The 19,370-nt window shown below is 35.8% G+C and overlaps 2 protein-coding genes across 2 annotated transcripts; one reads left to right on the top strand and one right to left on the bottom strand.

Moving 5' to 3' along the window:
- Positions 1–616: 616 nt before the first annotated feature.
- LOC108906270 lies at positions 617–19,199 on the bottom strand. Its single transcript, XM_023457221.1, has 23 exons — positions 18,985–19,199; positions 18,714–18,933; positions 18,578–18,657; positions 18,420–18,518; positions 18,268–18,366; positions 18,075–18,192; positions 17,339–17,984; positions 16,486–16,652; positions 16,214–16,427; positions 15,996–16,159; positions 15,747–15,939; positions 15,465–15,691; positions 11,360–11,460; positions 7,527–7,579; positions 7,354–7,425; positions 7,035–7,280; positions 6,802–6,975; positions 6,547–6,745; positions 5,893–6,494; positions 5,397–5,765; positions 1,739–1,899; positions 1,304–1,478; positions 617–874 (listed from the first exon to the last, which is right to left on the bottom strand). Exons 1-23 carry the CDS (start codon positions 19,096–19,098, stop codon positions 643–645), a joined length of 4,725 nt encoding a protein of 1,574 aa, XP_023312989.1. The 5' UTR covers positions 19,099–19,199; the 3' UTR covers positions 617–642.
- LOC108907102 (replication protein A 32 kDa subunit) lies at positions 11,048–12,417 on the top strand. Its single transcript, XM_018710632.2, has 6 exons — positions 11,048–11,261; positions 11,317–11,390; positions 11,449–11,547; positions 11,598–11,906; positions 11,958–12,166; positions 12,223–12,417. The coding sequence occupies exons 1-6, from the start codon at positions 11,240–11,242 to the stop codon at positions 12,305–12,307; spliced, it is 798 nt and encodes a 265-aa protein (XP_018566148.1). The 5' UTR covers positions 11,048–11,239; the 3' UTR covers positions 12,308–12,417.
- Positions 19,200–19,370: the final 171 nt, after the last annotated feature.

Here is a 19,370-nt window from a genome sequence, read left to right as displayed (position 1 = left end):
GCTTGGAACGGCGAAAGTAATAATGATTTAAATTTTTAATTAGAAACCTTAGAAATTCTAAGCTGATTTATGGCATGCTAGTATCTAATAATATTTTCTGTGCCGCTGATGCTTATTTGAATTAATTATATTTCCGCGATTGGCACTAATTTTATTAACCTAAGACACAAACATAGAACAAAATCTAGACCGACATATCTGCATATAGGCGGCGACCGCTAATTCATGGCCAATCAAGGTCCAAAAACTTGCTTTTCTTGTCAAATGTCAAATACACACAAATCTAGCTAGAACCTAAAAAGTCAATGGTACTTTAAAAGTGATCATTTTTTAATTTCTAAAAGGCCAACAAATGGATTCATCATCCTCAAAACATTGGTAAAAAGTTAATGGAACTTCGTATATCGGCCATTTTTTAGGTCCCATTCCATATCGCAATTTGGCAGACCAAGCTAACTAGATTTCTAGATATGAGAAGCAAGTAGAAATATTGGTAATTTCAAGTTTATAATACACTAGTTTCGACTTCTCTGTGTGTTCACCGACATAAGTCATTTTCTATTCAAGATCTTATTCAACCACTCGGAGAAAATAAAACAACTTGGTACTCAAAATATATTTATACAAAGGCAACTACGAACTTCACTCGTCAACCAAATAATCCTGCATAACGACTTTATAGAGAACCTCCCTCTCCTTTTCAAAATCCTCCACATCTCCGTGCTTTTCCGCCACGTGACTGTGCAGAAGGTATTTCCTGCCGAACAACTCGTCACAGACATGACATTTGTATTTCTTGGAATTCTCGTGGGTTACAGCGCAGTGATCGTCCAAGGCCTCCTGGGTCTCCATCCTTTTGAAGCAGACTTCACACCTTCGGCAACAAAAAAACGTTTCGCATGAAAACAAACCAACCACCGACAATTTCAAAGTTGGTTTTTTCACCAACTAACTCGATCTCGACAAACTTTCAAAGTAAATATCCGTTTTATCGTAAATAGTGGTATATGTCATGTCTTAAATGTCATTGCTAAGCAATGCCTACTGCAACAAACAATTACTTTGTACCTACTAGTGTAGATCGCTCTGTGAAATATAACCTATAAAATACATGTCATTTCTTAAATGTCATTGCTATTCAACGTCTATTGACACAAAGCATTACTTTGTACCTATTGGCAAAGTAACCTAATACGAACTTTAGGAAAATGGTTGTCAAAATCAAATTAGCGAAAAAGTCAACTTTGAAACTAGCGATTGAACTTTTATAATTTTTTCTTCGATTCGTCTAAGACCGACCCACCTGAACGTGCAGTGTTCATGCACTTTCTCGTGCCTGTCCCTGTTATTGCTCGTAGTGAACGTCAAGTTGCACGTCTTACATTTATACTTTCTGACTTTCGTGTGGGTTTTTATGTGCAAACGAAGCATCTGGATATCCTTGAATACCTTACCGCACAACTTGCACGTGATTACAGCTGAAAATACAAAAAATTTTCATCAAGTTCCACAACACCGATGACAGATTTTCTACCAACTTTGCTGCAACGATCCAATACAAAATTACTTGACTATTTACGAGCATTGATAATTCGTGTAAACGAGATGGATAAATTTGTGATTTTACACGAACGAAATCGTAATTTAACCTAAACTCAAAATATTGCAAACGTATTTTTGTGTACTTCGTTCAAAACTATATTTTTTCTATAATTTGCAGAAGAAAGTCCTTTCATACCTAGATCTCCCCTTTTGTACCGATATTTCCTCTTGTGTGACGCAAAATCCCTTTGTTTCGACTTCTCGCTGCAGCTGGTGTGCCTCCTCAGATAGTCCGATCTGGCAAAACGTATCCCGCATCGTTCACACTGATAAGGTTTTACTTCCGAGTGCTTCAATCTACCATTAAAAGAGAATAATGTGTACAGACTCGCCGAAGCAATTTTTAATAAAAAATTCAAGTCACGAAAAAAGTTTCGGACTCACGACTCGTAACAGTTTTAATTTAGGTTGTTTACTACACGTTGTTCATAGGAGTCAGTCGATTGTTCTATGCCTAAATTTTATACGACTCCATAAATTACTGTAAGGTGTAGGTGCTATATGCATTTAAATTACTATACAGGGCGTTATTTTGAGAGAGTGCTCAATTTTTTTAGGGGTAATAGTATATGTTTCCCAGAATACTAATCTGAAATAATAATTTTAATAAAAGGTATTTACCAATTTTTGAAAGCACTGTGTTTAGTTTCTGAATCTCAGTGTTAATCACCTCTGACATTGGCCTAGTGAGAGCTACATAGTATCAATCCACCTGATGTGATATGACAACAGGGGGCTAGGCAGAGAAAAATCAAATGGCCAATGTTAATTGGGCAAAATACTCGAGACGAATTAGATCATAAAAATCAGAAAACTTGAAAAAATTATTAGCAGACATTTTATTGCTTTATTTCCAAAAAGTAACTGGAAAGAAATGACACTAAGTTGGCAAATTGCAAATAAGTGGCACATTTACGTGTTTTTTTCACTTTTTTTTTACTGCCCAAGAAAAACTAGAGGACCTATCAGAATATTAGTTATTTTATGTTGTAGGCAATTAAATTACGTTCAATTTAAAATACTTACTCATTTATCACTAATTTGTTAACTGTAAAATAAAGGTTGTACGTGGAAATATCAGTTTTTGAAAATTGTGCGTTATTATCGTAAAAAGCTATGGACGTTGATGAAATTTGTGGAAAAGACAGTCAATTTAATGATCAACATGTGTGTCAAATTAGATGGATCTCACAGGGTCTAATGAAACTTACAGTGTACGATAATTCAATAAACAAAGAAATATAAATAAAAAATTTAGATAAATTTGGAACGAATACACTGAAGATGAATTTTTCGAGATAAAACGTCTGTATCTGGTTCGGGACAACACAGTACAGCATTGGGGGTCATGAAGACTTGCAAAAAATATAATAAAATTTCCAGGGTCGTATTTAAAAAAATTAAGTTGATGATGGTCCTGAAGAAAGAAACTGTTACATATAAAAATTGATCATGCCATTCGATAGAGGGAAAAAAGTGGCCATGAGAAAACGTTTTTTTTAATTTCATTATCGCCTCAAACAAGGCTGAAACGAAACAAAAACGGATTTCCAAATTTCGTTTTTTTTTTTCAAATATTTTGATCATGTTAGCCTTGAAATTTTAGAGGCTTTATTGGTCCCCTGATTAAGCAACTTTGCCCCCATTTAAGCTAGTTTGTATCTCTTACCGTTTTCGAGATCCCTATAGCGAGAATCGAATTTGTAACTGTGTATAGGCTAGTTTATGATTTTATGATTTTAAGGTTTGTGGAATTAGGTCTTGGGGGTTTGGGATTTGTTGGTTTGGGTTTCTGAGTTTAGAATTTGTGAATTTCAGGTTTGTAGGTTTGGGATGTATCAGTTTGGGATATATGGGTTCAGAGTTAACGGTTTTGGGTTTTATAAATTTAAAGTTTGCGGATTTATGATTGGGGTTTACTGGTTTGGGTTTTGCGAGTTTGAGATTCCTTGGTCTGGGCTATACGAGTTTGGAGTAGGTTAAGAAGTTCATGATTTAGGTTTTTATGATTTTAAGGTTTGTGAATGTAGGTTTTGGGGGTTTGGGATTTGTGGGTTTGGATTTGTGGGTTTAGAATTTGCGAATTTCGAGTTTGTTGGTTTGGGGTGTATGAGTGGTTCGGAGTTAATGGTTTTGGGTTTTATAAATTTAACGTTTGTGGATTTAGGATTCGGGTTTATAGGTTTGGGTTTTGCGAGTTTGGGATTTCTTGGTTTTGGCTATACGAGTTTGGAGTAAATATGTAGGTTAGAAAGTCCATGATTTTGGTTTTTATGATTTGTGGAATTAGGTTTTGAGGGTTTGGGTTTGTGGGTTTAGAATTTGTGAATTTCAGGTTTGTTGGTTTGGGGTGTATGAGTTTGGCGTATATGGATTCGGGGTTAATGGTTTTGGGTTTTATAAATTTAAGGTTTGCAGATTTAGGATTGGGGTTTATAGGTTTGGGTTTTACGAGTTTGAGATTTCTTGGTTGGGCCTATACGACTTTGGAGTATGTATGTAGGTTAGGAAGTTCATGATTTTGGTTTTTATGATTTTAAGGTTTGTGGAATTAGGTTTTGGGGGTTTGGGATTTGTGGGTTCAGAATTTGTGAATTTCGGGTTTGTTGGTTTGGGGTGTATGAGTTTGGAGTATATATATATGTAGGTTAGGATGTTCATGATTTTAGTTTTTATGATTTTAAGGTTTGTGGAATTAGGTTTTGGAGGTTTGGGGTTTGTGGGTATGGGTTTGTGGGTTTGGGTTTGTGGGTTTAGAATTTGTGAATTTCTGGTTTGTTGATTTGGGGTGTATGAGTTTGGGGTATATGGGTTTGGAGTTAATGGTTTTGGGTTTTGCGAATTTGAGATTTCTTGGTTTGGGTTATACAAACTTGGATGTAGGTTAGGAATTTCATGATTTTGGTTTTTATGATTTTAATATTTGTGGGTTTAGATTTTAAGGATTAGGGATTTGTGGGTTTGGGTTTTATGGGTTGGGTTCGTGGGTTTAGATTTTAAGGATTTGTAGGTTTGGGTTTTGAGTTTTATGGGTTGGGTTTGTGGGTTTGGGGTTTAAGATTTGTGAGTACACTAAAGTTTTTGTATCGTGTTTTTTGTGGTTACCTTTTTATTGTTTTCCGAAGTGAACTTGCAAAATACTGATTGACGATTTGTGTAATACCACATGAAAATTTCTTTAGTTTAGGGTGTGGTCGCAAGGTCACACGTAGAATAAGTGTCTCTGAGTAATTTAAAAGAAAAATTATCAAGCTTTACGGATCTTACGGACACTTTTGTCCGTTTTCCCCCACTGTGGCCCGGTACTCTTTATGCAGTAAAATATCTATTAACAATTTTTTCACGTTCAAACTCTAATTCGACTGGAGTAAAATGAGGATGGCCAAATATACCATTTTATGAAATTTATTTTAGTTTTCAGTTTATCAGTTTACAAAACGGCGTTTTTAAAAAATTAAATTCACTGAAAAGTTGTCACTTATTGCCTTAATCTCAATAACGACGACTCCATACCAAATAACAGAACTTATAGGAGGATTACCCTTAAAGTTTCACTCTAGTAATTGAAATTTCACCCAAAAAATTCGTTACTTTATCGTAGTATCATGTACATAGTAATTGTGTTTCCTTATTAGCTGCTATTTGCAGAGATGGACGAATTAAATGGTATTAATTTACAGAGAACGTCATCCAAATGCTGCCCTAACATCACGATGACAAGCTAAATGACTTCCGTCACGAGCCGCTTGTCCCCTACTTCTATTTACAAAGACAAATAACCAAAAACTCCTTACTTATAGTGGCTCTTCAGGTTGGACTTATAGCAGAACCTCTTGTTGCAAACGGTACACTTGTACTCCCGTATCCCCAAGTGCCGCACCTTCTTGTGCAACTCGAGCCTGTACCTCTTCTGGAAGGACGAGGGGCACTCGTCGCACTGGAACTTCAGGTCGGGGTTGTGACGCTTGAGGTGGAGGCTCAACGACACGTGCGACTTAAAGCCCTGTCCGCACTTGTGGCACAGGTGCGTGTTGGGATCATTGTGGGTGGGCATGTGGGCCTTCAGGTTGGCTTTGCTCTTGAAGCCCTTGCCGCACACTTCGCACAGGTGCTCGTTCGGATGGGAATCGTAGTGGGCGTTCAGTTCACTCATCGTGTCGAATCTGACATGGAAACGGTTTGGATTTAGGTGGAAAAACAAATAAAAAAGCAATGAAAGAAGTTTTTAAGGCAGAGGACGTTGAAATTTTTAAAAATTTTGACGATTATTCGGGCACAACTTTAACGTACCTCAACGAACAAATCTTGCAAGCGAAACCGTGTTCTTTCGCCTTGTGTTCCGAGAGACCGCTGAAAGTCTCGAAACGATTCCCGCAATCTTTGCAGGTGTAACCGCCGGGCTCCTTCTTCTTCTCCAGTTGGTCGGGGTGGCTGAGCAGCAGGTGCAGGTCGTACCCCAGCTTGGTCAGAAACGATTTATCGCAAAAATCACAGTTGAACGGGCAAGTCTTCCTCTTCTTCGGCTCGGGCCTGTCGCCTGAGCCATGCAACCGCCGGATGTGATCAAGTAGATAGTTCTTAGTTTTAAACGTCCTTTCGCATTTCAAACACTCATGCTTCATCGTCAATGGATCGTACTTCACACAAGTTTCCTGTACGATGTCGTCTGACGTCTTTGGTATGTAGTTATGGTCCAGTGGAATGTGTCGGAACATTTCCGGCACGCCATTCTTGTGAGAATCCTCGACGTTGTCGCCATCACCGTTTTCCAAAAAGTGGTTTTCCTTCATTTCCTCTTCTACCTTCAAGCAGTTTTCTATGAAGCTCGTACAGAATTTGATGCTTTCCAAGCACTTGCTGCAGATTAGATCAGTATCCAGGAGAGACGAGGTCTAGAACATATTATTCTTATTATTCCGATGGTTTTTCTGTGTCGCTACCTACCATTTGAGGGATACAGTAAACGATCATCTCTTTCAAAGTTTTATTCTCGTGGTGTACGTCTGTGACGAGATAGCCCCCTTCCGGGTCTATCTCGTCGAGGCACGTTCGGCAATTAAGAATGTCTTCGTGTTTCACAAGATATTCTTCCACGCTCTCTTGATCGCTCCATTCCAACAGATTCGCTGTGTCTTCAGCTACACTACAAAGAATAAAACATACAAAGAGAGAATAAACGACATATGAATGCTCTATTACCTCAATCCACCTGATTGCTCTTGCGATTTATCAGTAACAACTATCACCTTAATTGTGTTTAATTGTGCGGTCTCATATTTACAACTTTCGTCTGAGCTAGGATTGAGCACAGTGCAAACGGCTTTGCTTGACATTTCTATAGGCTTGCTCTTCTCAAGAGAATTGTATTTTTCACTGAAACAAACCACGGCTTAAAATACGACATTATGGCTGTTTAGCAACTCCTTACTTACACTAACTGTTTTATTTCTTTACCCGTGATGACTTTCACCTGGGGTTTCGGTGTAAATGAAGGTGTGTCAGGCTCTACAGGTAGATTTAAAGTGGGTAGTGCGTTTTGCTTCAATATCTTAATCGAATCGTAACATTCAAAGTCGTTGCTTTCAAAATGTTCTGAGCAGACAAGCTCATGTAGGATGTAAGTATCTCTGTTTCTACCTATTGCTGTGAGCCATTCTCCTTGTAATTCTTCGGGAAATCTACAAGGGACGATAATTTAAAAAATTTAGAGCTAAATAAATATGTAAGGTATAAAGCTTTCTATATACACACTCGTGGAATGTTGCATCCGTTAAATTTTCTTCTGAATTTGGACATCCCGGCACAAAACAACGACAGGAGGCACTAAAATAAAGGTAAACTTGTATATGTATGTACCTATGTATTATAATGTAATTGTGCTTGGTTTGAAATGGAAAAAATATATTTTTAGTGTCTTCGCTTACCTGTTCATAGTTTGTAGCATGGAGACTATACAAGGAGCCCGAACTCCATGTAAACAAAAATCTTACAAAAATAAGAGGGCGCTAGTGTTCCATATGTCCCATAAGAGGAGTAGAGGAGTAGGAGTAAGAGTAGAGAGGGGAGAAAAAAGCGGCAGTTTGAATTATAAATCAATCATGTCATTTTTGTAATGTGTTAAACATTTTAAAATAAATAATGTAAGCTACTTTGAATTATATAAATCATGAAAATATGTCATTCCGGACTGTAATTAAACTAAAAAAAATATTAGCTTTATGAGAAGAATTTGGTGTTCGTAGAAAGAAACTAGTTTTCAAGGAATTTATGACGTGTCTTTTTAATATTAACCTATAAGTAAGGTTTATGTTTTTGATAATTACTTTGTTAAAAATTTTAGTTTAATGTTAGTAAAAAATAGACACATTTTATACAGGAAGTTGCCTTTAAAAAAATAGTAATTCTTGTATTATTAATATGGAATTTTTACTTGTGGTAATAAAAAATAGAATATAAAAAAACTCGGTTTTTTAAATAAACTTTTTAAAATATTACAGATGTCCGACTTTGAGTCCAGTGTAATCTTCCTGTAATCTGTGGTCCAGTGCAGTGATTCAGATGACTTATTAGACGCATTGTCCAGCTTGAGTGATGATGAAATAGATTTATTCTATGAAACAGAAAGAGTAAAAAATAAGAACTACTTTGAAATTACTGTACCTGAATATAGTGACCAAGTTTTTTTAACATTTCCGTGTTAGCATATGGGAAGTAGCTAACAGAATTGAAGAAAAATTTGCCATTTCTAATTATTTCACCCATGATTCTGGTAAATTTTGCATTGCCTTAAGCTCTACAACAACCAGAAAAGTTACATACTTGCTAAGTAACTTGTCTCCACAAATTATAGAATGGCCGAGATAATGAGGCAGTTGTAATCGAACAATATTTTGCCCAATATGAATTTCCAGAGCAGGTTATAGGAATAATTGATGGGAAAGGAATTCATATAAGATAGAGTATATCACAATCCATATTTTTTTGAATAACCAATAATATACTATATTATTATAGTGTAACTGAAAACTGACTATGGAAAGTCGATAAATTATGGTTGGACAATTTCTAAGCTGATTGCCATGTTGTCGGTTTAGACTTCTCAATGCTTCGAGAGTCATATCGCTCTCTTCTCAAAATGTCAAGAAGCTTAAAACAACATGACAACCAATTGATACCAAAATTTTAACAAAATATAGGTACTCCATTATAAAGGTCACAAAAAATAGGTAATCTAAATATTTTATAACTGTTTAAAATCGATTAGTTTTCTGGGTATATATTTTAAAATTGCTGTAAAATTTAATTCTACTTTCGTAAAATTGTTGATTTAATTCGAACGTAACATGGTTCCATGACTTATTCCAAGGTAGAGTATAGACCAAAATTAATAAGGTATTATAAAGAAATATTTTAGCAATGTTCTATATTTTTGTTATATATTTTGTAAAAATAAAATGTTTATCTACCAAAGATTTCAATGTTTTATTAATTGAATAAAAAAAACGAAATTATTTGTGCCTAATTAAAATAAAATAAATATTTATTCATAACAAACAAGTAACAAAGTAAATATATATTACAAATAAAACAACTTAAAAATAAGTAATACGTGTCAGTCTATCTTCTTAAAATTTCATTTTGTTCATGAAGCAATTGATTTCCATGTTTAAATATTTAGTAAAAGTAGTCAATTACCAATACAGATCGATCAGCATCAATTACTACACGTATCCTCTCTTTAAATTTTATATGATATCTGAATTTCAATCAGTTTTTTACTAACAGGAAAGAAACAGCAACTAATTGGAAATGATTTATTCAATTCAGTAATGATAATAGCGATGTCACCAGCAAGAATTATATGAAAGATACGAATTTAATTATTTATGCACGTAATATAAATTACAAGAATATGTAGAAATAAATAAAGTATACTTTGTTGCTATTGTCAATATTATGTGAACATATTCATAGTTGCTTTGTCGAGACCTCATCACACGTCAACAGAACTTTTCTTTTATTAGATTATACAGGACAGGATGCTCACTTTCTAGTATAATCTCATCGTAACTTAATTGCTCTTGATTTACTTGCTGTTCTTGTTGTTGTTGTTGTTGTTGTTGTTGTTGTTGTTGTAACTGTTGCTCTTGTTGTAGCTGCTGCACCTGTTGTTGCTGGTGTAGCGGATGCTCTTGCTGTTGATGCTGCTGCAAAATATATAAAGAAACAATGCATCATTCAATTATACAATATTTTCACTTATGAAATCTTTCTATTTAAAAATTTCTCTACCGTATTAAGAATCAAAGAAGCTGCTTCCAACTTCCGAATTATTCGACCTTTTGCCATAATATTAACCCACTATTCGGTCAAGTTGTAATATAGAACTGCTGGACATCATTAGATTGAAAATGCAGATCACAAACGTACTGTTTTATTTTAAATCTGTTGACAGTCATTCACTTCACATACTATTACCATATTTAAATTATTTTCGAAACTTTTTATTTACCATTTATAAAAACAAATTGTAATAATTATTGACTTGACTTCTAGTTTTTAGGTTAGTATACCTCCCCGCTCCCCAATATATCTATTAAACTCAATATAAATAAAATAAAATTGGTTATTTGCTTACTTCACTCGTATTTATGAAGCTACATTCATTTGGGTCATATGGAACACTAGCGCCACCCCAACTTCTGCCATTTCTTGGACAAATTTTGTCAATTTTCCCGTATGAGTTCGTGCTCCTTATCTAGTCTCCATGGTTTGTAGCTTGAGGAAAATTATATCATAATACAAAAACAATTTAAAAATTACTTTTTTTACTTATTTCATCACAAATTTATAAATTATTTTATTTATTTGTGATCCAGGCTGTCAATTTTCCAATAAACCAATTGAAATTGGCCTGGTTTGAAATAGGAATTGAGAAGAAGTAGAAGTATAAACCATGCTAAATATAGAATGTAGAAGAAGAAGTAGAAATACAAGATTAAAAGTTAGAAAGGTTGTATTATAGGAACGCTGTATCTGCCATTATTCTATAGCTAGAAATTGGCCTCAATGATTTGGGATCGAGGGGGATTGATTATCCCTCTTTATCCTGCCTCATCTCGTGTAGGCCTGGACAGCCTTCGTAGGTGGGCCCCATCCGTCGTCTACCCCGACCGCAAATGCGGCCGGTGTAGGACTGTAGGCGCTTTGTGGGACCTACTTTTGTCCTGGCTGGGCCCCGCCGGCTAGGGCCCTTTCTTCTGGCGCTCTTCTTGCTTCGCCGGCTCGTCTGTGTAAACCCCGGGGGTGGTGTCATGTTTCATCTCACGTTTAACATTGTAATATTATAATAACCGTAGACTATGATATGATTAGTTTCACATTAATTTTATATTTAATGCGAGAAAAACCATCAGCCATCAACGCATCAGTTAATCTAAAGAAAACCGTAAGTAAATAAAAATGTGATCCGATGACGTAACCAAATATGAAGTATTTACCTACTAACCTTGGGAGATTTATTTCCCGCCCGCTTTCTTCTGAGGTTAAACGTGTTTCTGTGTTCGTTTTTACGTTTAAATTGAAGTATTAACTGATTAAGATTATTAAATCTATTTAATCAATTTGTACAGTTACAATGTGGTACGGAACTGATTTTGGTAAGGAAAAGCGTATTTTTTTTTTTGTAAGTAATAAACTAATAATATCATGTAGGTAACGAGTCAACTGCTGGCGGTTTTTTGAATAACACAGCTACCCAATCTGCTGATTCTCCAGCTAAAAAAGGGGTATTTATAATATTCCCTTGTTTACTGTTACTTCTATACAATTGTACATTGATTTTAGGCTGTTCGAAGGCTGCAAAGTGTCGTCCCAGTTGTAATTCGCCAAATAAACAGTTGTCCTGATGAAGACTTCAAGATCTTTGGCATAAGCACGCAAATTGTGAGTCTCACCAAATTTGTTTTCTTTATGACAGTTCCGTTATGTTTTAGTTAAACGTCGTTGGTATCTTGCGAGACTACGAAGTACAGTCCACCAAAGCTACATATAACATAGAAGATCACACCGGTAGCATAAAGGCCATTTGGTGGCTAGAACATGACGGTGACAGCACCCCAAACCTACCAGCTGTCAAGGAAGGCAGTTACGTGCAGGTATTCGGGTCTCTACGTAACCAGGAATCGGGCAAAATACTGATGGTGTTAAGAATGTTTCTCGTCGAAGACTCTAATGTAATAACGAATCATCTCCTGCAAGTCGTTCATGCAAGACTTGCACTGGAAGCGATGAGCAAGTCATCGGTGAGTACAAATGTTAACAAAAACGTTTATCTAATTGTGCTATCGTTTTAGGAGCTCCAAATAAAATCGAATAACCCTGGAGCAGCACTGGCTAATTCCATGAGCTTCATGGACGAGAATACCGCACAAAACGATCAGAACGGACTTACCACCATGCAGCAGAAAGTGTATAGAATCCTACAGGCTAATGATACACCCGCCGGGACGCATCGCCAGAACGTGCTTAAAGAGTTTCCACCGAATCAGCATCGCGAAGTGAAGTAAGTAGTGCATGAATTAATTTCGAGCTAGGTTGAATGAAAACCGTTTTTTTTAGTGCCGCTCTGGATTTCCTCATCAATGAGGGCCACGCTTACTCTACGATAGACAACGATCACTTTAAAGTAACCGATACGATGTAAATTTTGATGTTTAATAAGTTGTTTAATATTTATATTAGTAATTCGTATCTGTAGATGTAAGTGTTTTTGTTAGTCCACTTTAATAATCCATCAATAAATATTTTAATTTATTAGTGTCGTTTCCTGATAAGAAGAAATCCAAATAATAAAAAATTACCATTTTTTTACATTTAAATATGAAATATTTTTCTATTGTGTTATGGATGTGACTGTACCATAAATACAAATAAATGACACTATAAAAATATTGTGTAGTGGCTATTCGTATTTTTAATTTAGACGTATTTTGAGTGTGGGCGAGATATAACCTACAAATAATATCTTATATCATTGCTGCTCAAGGCCCACTACCCTGGCACAGAGCATTGCTTCGTACCTACTGGCAATAATTGACCTACTAGTCTGTAGGTGCCTACTATCGAAATAAGTGAAATAAACCCCTGAGTTTGGAAACCGATTTTAGGAAAACGTAACTGCAATAAAATTTGAAATTTGGACCATATATAGCCTCACTATTACTCTATTGTGTGCTAAGATTTCAGTCAGTTTCGTTATCCCATTTTTTAGTTATTATTGAAAATGTTGAAAAATTCGGTTTTTTGCCTACAAAATTGATACCTCTCACTTTAACTCGTCGTAATTTTTTTGTTAATTGATAAAAAAAATTTCAAATCTTTACTGACGATAAGTCAAACTATTGTCTTTAATACTGTGAAGGTCATTTGTCTCGAAAGCTCTTCTTTTTTTATTTTTAAACAAAACAAAGTCAGTGCTATCTCCCTAAATATTGTGTTCTTCAAAAAAAGAAAAAACTGACAGGTAGTAAATTATTGTAAACAGTGAAAAAATTTGTTAAAATAATAGTTATAAATATGATATTCTTAAAAACAGTACTGGAATGGTCAATTACGTTCACGGTCCGATCGAGAAGTGCAAAGCAAGAGGTTCGCTGCAGTCGCAGTGGCGTTGCTGACAGTTTTGATGTGGTTTCCCGAGCAGGGCAGTAGTCCTTGACAAGCAGAATAAGTGCATTTTTGTAAAATTAAGATTTATTCTAAGAGTTGTACTTTCCTGTGCAAATTGTGCGCATTTTGCAAAATAATTGGAAATCTACGAAAAATGTACCGAAACTTTGACTTCTTTTTTCGGGTCAAAAAATGTAGATCTTGTTCCTATCGTTGAAATTTTATCGGAATGGCATTATCGCCATATAAAAACTGAAATTTTTTCACGAATTTAAAAAAAAGATGTCCTACGATCAACAGCTGAGAAATTTTTTTTTTAAAAACCGCTACAACAATAAAAACAAAACAAACTAACGACACAATGGGCTCGAACAACATTATTAATTTATTTATTTACACGCGACAGCATACCGAGATTCAGGAAATGCACGATCCACAGCAAAATTTTGAATGACTGTCCATTATTAAATTAACCCGAGACTCTAAAACTAAGTCGATTTATCAATGTGGAACCTAAGGAAAAACTGCCTGTTTTTCGGATCTTTCCTGAATTCGACACCTCGCTTCAACACAACCATTTCTTGGGTCCAGAAATGTTTGTTCTTATCTTATTGGCGGGAACCTGAATATCGGGACGCTTTGTCATAACTATGCCATGTTAATAATTACCTAATTGACTGGACTTACATTTATATAAATAATTCTGTGACTAACTGAACCTACAAGTAACCCTAGCCTTCTTCTAGTGACTCCGCATAGCAATATAGTCAATCTCATTTAATATATCCTTATACCTTGGAAAATCCGCCTAAAAACCAGCTATTTGATCTATTATTTTTCTAATAACTTATTTTTGGAATTCCTACGTTCTTTGGAATGCATTTCGCGAGTTATTTGCAATCAACATATTGCTAAATTTCTCCGAAGGACGACGCTAAACCTACTTGAGAGCCCTTAACTTTCGATAAATTAGTGTTGACTGAAATATGTTACTTTTTGGCCCATCCGTTCCAAGAACTAATAATTAAATGACCACGCGTCCCGGCTTTTGTTACACCCCCTCTTTTACAGTAAATTTAATTCCATTGGTCCCGTAAAATGCTTACACATTTTTTTAATTTGTGTATAAATGTCAGCTTTCAAATGGCAATAATGCCATTTCGATTAAATTTCAACGATAAGAAAATGATCTATATTTTTCGACCCAAAAAAAGAAGTCAAAAGTTTTGGTACATTTTTCGCATATTTCTAATTATTTTGATATACGCGAACAATTTTCACAGGAAAGCACAATTCTGAGAAAATTTTTAGCCCACGATGGGTCACGTAAGTGTATTACTGTATGATTTATTGACACTTGAAAAAAATTTTATTTTTTTGGAAAAACTCAATTTTTGCGAAAACTGTTAAATATTTTGCAATTTTACAAAAATGCACTTATTCTGCTTGCCAAGGACTACATATTCTTAAAGTTTCATAAAAAAATCTTTTTTCGTTCTAAAGGCATAAAAGTTCTAAAGAAATGCCATTTTTAGCCGTTTTTTTGCAATAACTAAAAATGTTTAGTTTTTTAAAATTTTTTAAATGAAAAAGATGTTTTTTGCAAAAACTTTGAATGCCATTTTGAAAATGAAGCCCTAACATTCAACTGGGATAAATTTTTACCCGTCTTTGTTTACCGAACTAAATTTTAGCAAAAAACTAGGTATTTTCGTCAATTTGACTAGCCTATAAGGGACTTAAGGAAATTAATTCATGCGATTTGGACATATATGGCTTTAGAGCCATAATAATAACAAGAATAAAGACGAAGTGAATTTTCGTAAGCCTCTGTACTCTCGTTTACATTGTATTTACAGATTAGCAGCTTTGTCAAAAAGCATATGTCACCGAAACTGGTCGATAGTGTGAATTATGTAAAAACCATGAAGGAAATCGAATATGGAACAATATTTTCATCACTGTGAGTGATTTTATAAGGATGTTATTAAGAATTCACAAAAAAAGTGTAAATTATTTATTTTTGAGAAAACAACGTTCATATAAAAGTGTCATAGAAGAGAAGAGAATTGCAAAAAGAAACGGACATTAAAAAACAACGTATATACCATTTTTATTTTTTTTTTACTACATACACATAAAAAATACCAATTTATTCAAATTTTTTCCCTAAACCTACGGCCATAATCAACCTGGCTTTATAATCACATGACTCAAACCTTCCTTCAACAGAGCGCTCTTCTCGTTTTTAACCTTCGCCTTGTCGAAGTGCTTCTCCCCCACGTGGTGTTGCAGGAAATACTTACTCGGAAACGTCTCCCCGCAAATCTCGCATACCCGCTTCTGCGACTCCTTATGCTTAGCGGAATGGGCGTCCAGATCCGCCTTACTCCCGAACCGATTGTAACAAACGTTACAGCTGAAACGGAATCACGGAATAAACACCGTACAAGTTTCGGATCGCGAAAACTTACGTCAACTCGAACGCCTTGGGATCTCTATGTCTCTTCTCGTGCCTGATCCTATTCCTGATATTCGAGAACGTCATGTCGCAGTACAGACACTTGGGCCTCTCGGAATTCGTCAAGTGTTTATGGAGCAGGTGCACCCGAAGCTTATGAACGTGAGTAAACCTCATATTGCAATACTTGCAAGAGATGGCCAGGTCTAAAAAGACATTAAATGTTATTTAATAAACGTCCGTGCCAAGTTTACGTTCCTACCGGTTGAATTTGGCGGGATGTAACGGTATTTCCTTCGTCGATCGCCGGAATCGCCACATTTTGCGTCCAAGTGACTTTTAATGTGTCTCTGGAAGTAGTCGGTACGGGAAAAACCTTTCCCGCATTTGTCACACACGTAGGAATAAGCTTGGATGTGCTTCAACCTACGGCACCAAATCCTTCTAAACTCTAAAACAACAACCCAACAAAAATCTTACCGCATGTGGTACCTCAACGAATACATGTGTTTCGCCGTTGCCTTACATATCGGGCACTCGTACCGTTTACCATCTATGTGCACCTTTTCGATGTGCCTAAGAAGGCTGCCGTTCGTCTTGAAGGACTTTGTACATTTGTCGCAGAGATAACTACGGGTCTCCGTGTGATTTTCTATGTGGATTCGCAGCGGAGCCCCACGGGTCACCAATTCGCCTACAAATAAATGATATGCAAAAGAACGGTCGAGGGAATAAAACGCTTCGGCGTTTACCACAGACGGGACAAAGAGCTTTCTCTTTCTCTACGGCTAGTCCACAGGTTTGGTGCTTCGACCGGTGGGCGTTGAAACGAGCGCGGGACATGAACTTGCTCTTACAAAGGTCGCACTTGATGGTCTGGTGGGTCTTGCAATGCTTCAAGTACGAGGCCTTGTTAACCCTGAAATCAAACGGTTTATCTTGAAGTACTGTCTGTAATTATTTATTTGTTTCTTTGAAGTTTTTTAATTTTTTGCACAGGTAACAAAATACTCAAAACAACAGAACAACTAAAATTATGCCTCGTATAAATAACTACAGACAATATCGTATTTATTTCGGTATTTTTTTGCTTGAAAATAAAATATTTCAATTTTTTTTAAATTATTTCAAGTTCTTAATAAAGTATGAATTAATTCAAAGTTATACCCCGTATAAATATAATAAAAATAAGACCCACAAATTAAAGTTTCCAGCAGGATATAACATTGTACATTGTAAAAAGACAAATTACAAAATTAAAAGAATTTAAAGAACGTACCAAATTCAAGCGTTGAAAATATAATAAAATAACTTAAATAGTTAATTTTGTATCTACAACGTGAAATGGTAGTTTTGCATTCAAGAATGGAAATTCAGTAGATCAAAACAACACCTTCTGTCAGTAGGTTAAAACAACACATTGTGTCAGTAGGTCAAAACAACGCCTTACGTCAGTAGATCAAAACACCTTGTCAATAGGTTAAAGTACTAGTAGGCAATGATACAGTGAAGGTGAAGGGCAAAATATGGCAAATGGACACCAAACGATAGTGATAAGAACTATAAATGGGTTTTCATCCATGTTACGAAATCATTTTTACTTACAACTGTTCGCAGATGGGGCACTTTTTAACGGTGCAGTCCCCGTACAACTCATAGCTCTTGAGGTGCTCCTTGTAACTAAAGAACCTCTTGAATTTCCTCCTACACATGTCGCAGTTATAAAGATACGATTCCTTATGTTGAAGGACAACGTGGTTCTCTAACATCAAGTGCGTGCCAAACTTCTCGTTACAGACCGGACAATCCTTAGACACTTTGAGCGTTTTAGGGTGAGATGTGTACCGGCAGCCCGGATGTGCCACCTTGAAATGTGCCCTCAGGGACTGTTTCAACGGAAACCATTCCTTACACTCCGGACAACAATGGAGGGCGTCGCCAAGGAAGAGTATTCGTTTCGGGTTCGTTTCATGCTGCGAACGTACCCTCACCAAGTTGATGTGTTGGAAACAGTTTTTTAGGAAGTCGGATTTCGATTCGTTCGTGACGATACTTACTACGCGACTGGTATTACGAACGATTGAACGAGATGCTGCTGGGAGGACTATTTTCAAAGAGGTGCCGTTTTCTGAGATGACCGTTGAGTACATTTTTGGCCTGTTCGTGTTGGCTTCTCCAAGTTCGATGTACGGATTGTTTTTAAAAATCAACGGATTTTCTGTACGTTTTGTATTTCCTTCCGTTTGAACATCTGAAAGTGTATTAATGATTTGTTGAAGTACTATTTAAAAAATTATGTATGGTGTCCCGTTTGTGTGTACCCCGTGTTAATAAGACTTACCTTTTTTTGACTTACAATTGGCACATTTCGTGTTACTACAACTATCAGAAATAAGTTTCTCACCACACGATTCGCATATCGCACTCGCACTTCCCCCTACAAAAGTAGAAGTAACGTCCTAAAAACACCAAATTTTTAATGAAACATCCAACAAAATAGGTTTAAAGTTCTATAAAACTGTACTGGACACTACCTTCTGTCTTTCGGAAGCGACGGTTATATCCTCGGGAGAGATCTTAGGATTCGAAATTGGTGTTGCATCAGAATCTGATCCAGGAATTTCAAGTAGCAGCTAAAAAGTAATTTATGTAATAGGTAAAACTACGAAGAAAAACAAAGAAATACCTCTTTGGCAGGTGATCTTTGAGGACTCCGTTTTTTACAAGGGTAAGTCTTCTGCGGTTTTATAAAACCTATCTCTTCGTTGAAAGGCAGCTGCAGTCCCTGTTTAAACGTTTTGATACAAGAAATTATCTCTTTATTTAACAATTAAAGTATCATACCTTTCTCGATCTTTCTCTATCTCGAGCTGGATCTTTCAATAATTCATCCAGCCGATCCCTCAATTTCTTCTTCAAGTTGTCTGTAAAATACATGAACAGTAAATAGTTGTTGCAAGTATCATAAATAAAATTGTACCATAATTTACGTTGTTTCGATTAACACTTGTACCCTCTTTAACTCGATTTTCATTTTCCAAGTCTGAAACATCAACATTGTGTTGTGCTTGCTTCTGTTTGACAATCTCCCCTTTTAAGAAATTTTCAACGTCCATACATTTTTTAATAAACTTCAGAAATACCTCTATGGCATCCAGGCAACTAGGGCATATGAAATCGTCGACCAAATTCGATTTAACCTAAACACAAGCGACATCAAAATGAAGTAACGAACGTATTTTTATTTATACCATTCCTGGGATAAAAAATTGTAGTATTTCTTCCACAGTTTTCCCAAAGGATACTCTCATTTTAAGGGGCAACCTACGACATGTCAATTTTTGTAAACACGTTCTGCACTGCATTTTGGACTATTCTTTTCAAAAAAGGCATATCAGGACCAAATTTTTAAATTTGTATGTCAACTTTTGAAAATACTGCAGTCGACACAACCAAGTCAAGTCAAAACAATATGGGGTTAAGATTTTAAAAAGATATGTGGTTATGAATAAATTGGTACAAATATTTTAATATAACCTGTACGCGGTAGATGGCGCACACCATTGAACTAAATTTACAGAATGAATGGATAGTAACTGACTTTGAACGCAGAAATTTTGTTCATACAGCGGCCACA

The sequence above is a fragment of the Anoplophora glabripennis genome, unplaced genomic scaffold, assembly GCF_000390285.2.
Source record: "Anoplophora glabripennis isolate ALB-LARVAE unplaced genomic scaffold, Agla_2.0 scaffold59, whole genome shotgun sequence".
Taxonomy (NCBI): domain Eukaryota; kingdom Metazoa; phylum Arthropoda; class Insecta; order Coleoptera; family Cerambycidae; genus Anoplophora; species Anoplophora glabripennis.
This window is presented reverse-complemented; position numbering and strand designations above follow the sequence as displayed.

Bases quoted from the DNA above. Each gene is read 5' to 3' on its own strand.
- LOC108907102 (XM_018710632.2), top strand. From the start codon at position 11,240: ATGTGGTACGGAACTGATTTTG. The intron at 11,548-11,597 runs GTGAGTCTCACC...GTTATGTTTTAG, and splicing joins TTGGCATAAGCACGCAAATT to TTAAACGTCGTTGGTATCTT. The intron at 12,167-12,222 runs GTAAGTAGTGCA...CGTTTTTTTTAG, and splicing joins AATCAGCATCGCGAAGTGAA to TGCCGCTCTGGATTTCCTCA.
- LOC108906270 (XM_023457221.1), bottom strand. From the start codon at position 19,098: ATGCAGTGCAGAACGTGTTTACAAAAATTGACATGTCGTAGGTTGCCC. The intron at 16,428-16,485 runs GTAAACGCCGAA...ATTTATTTGTAG, and splicing joins AGCTCTTTGTCCCGTCTGTG to GCGAATTGGTGACCCGTGGG. The intron at 7,426-7,526 runs GTAAGCGAAGAC...CCTTTATTTTAG, and splicing joins ATGCTACAAACTATGAACAG to TGCCTCCTGTCGTTGTTTTG.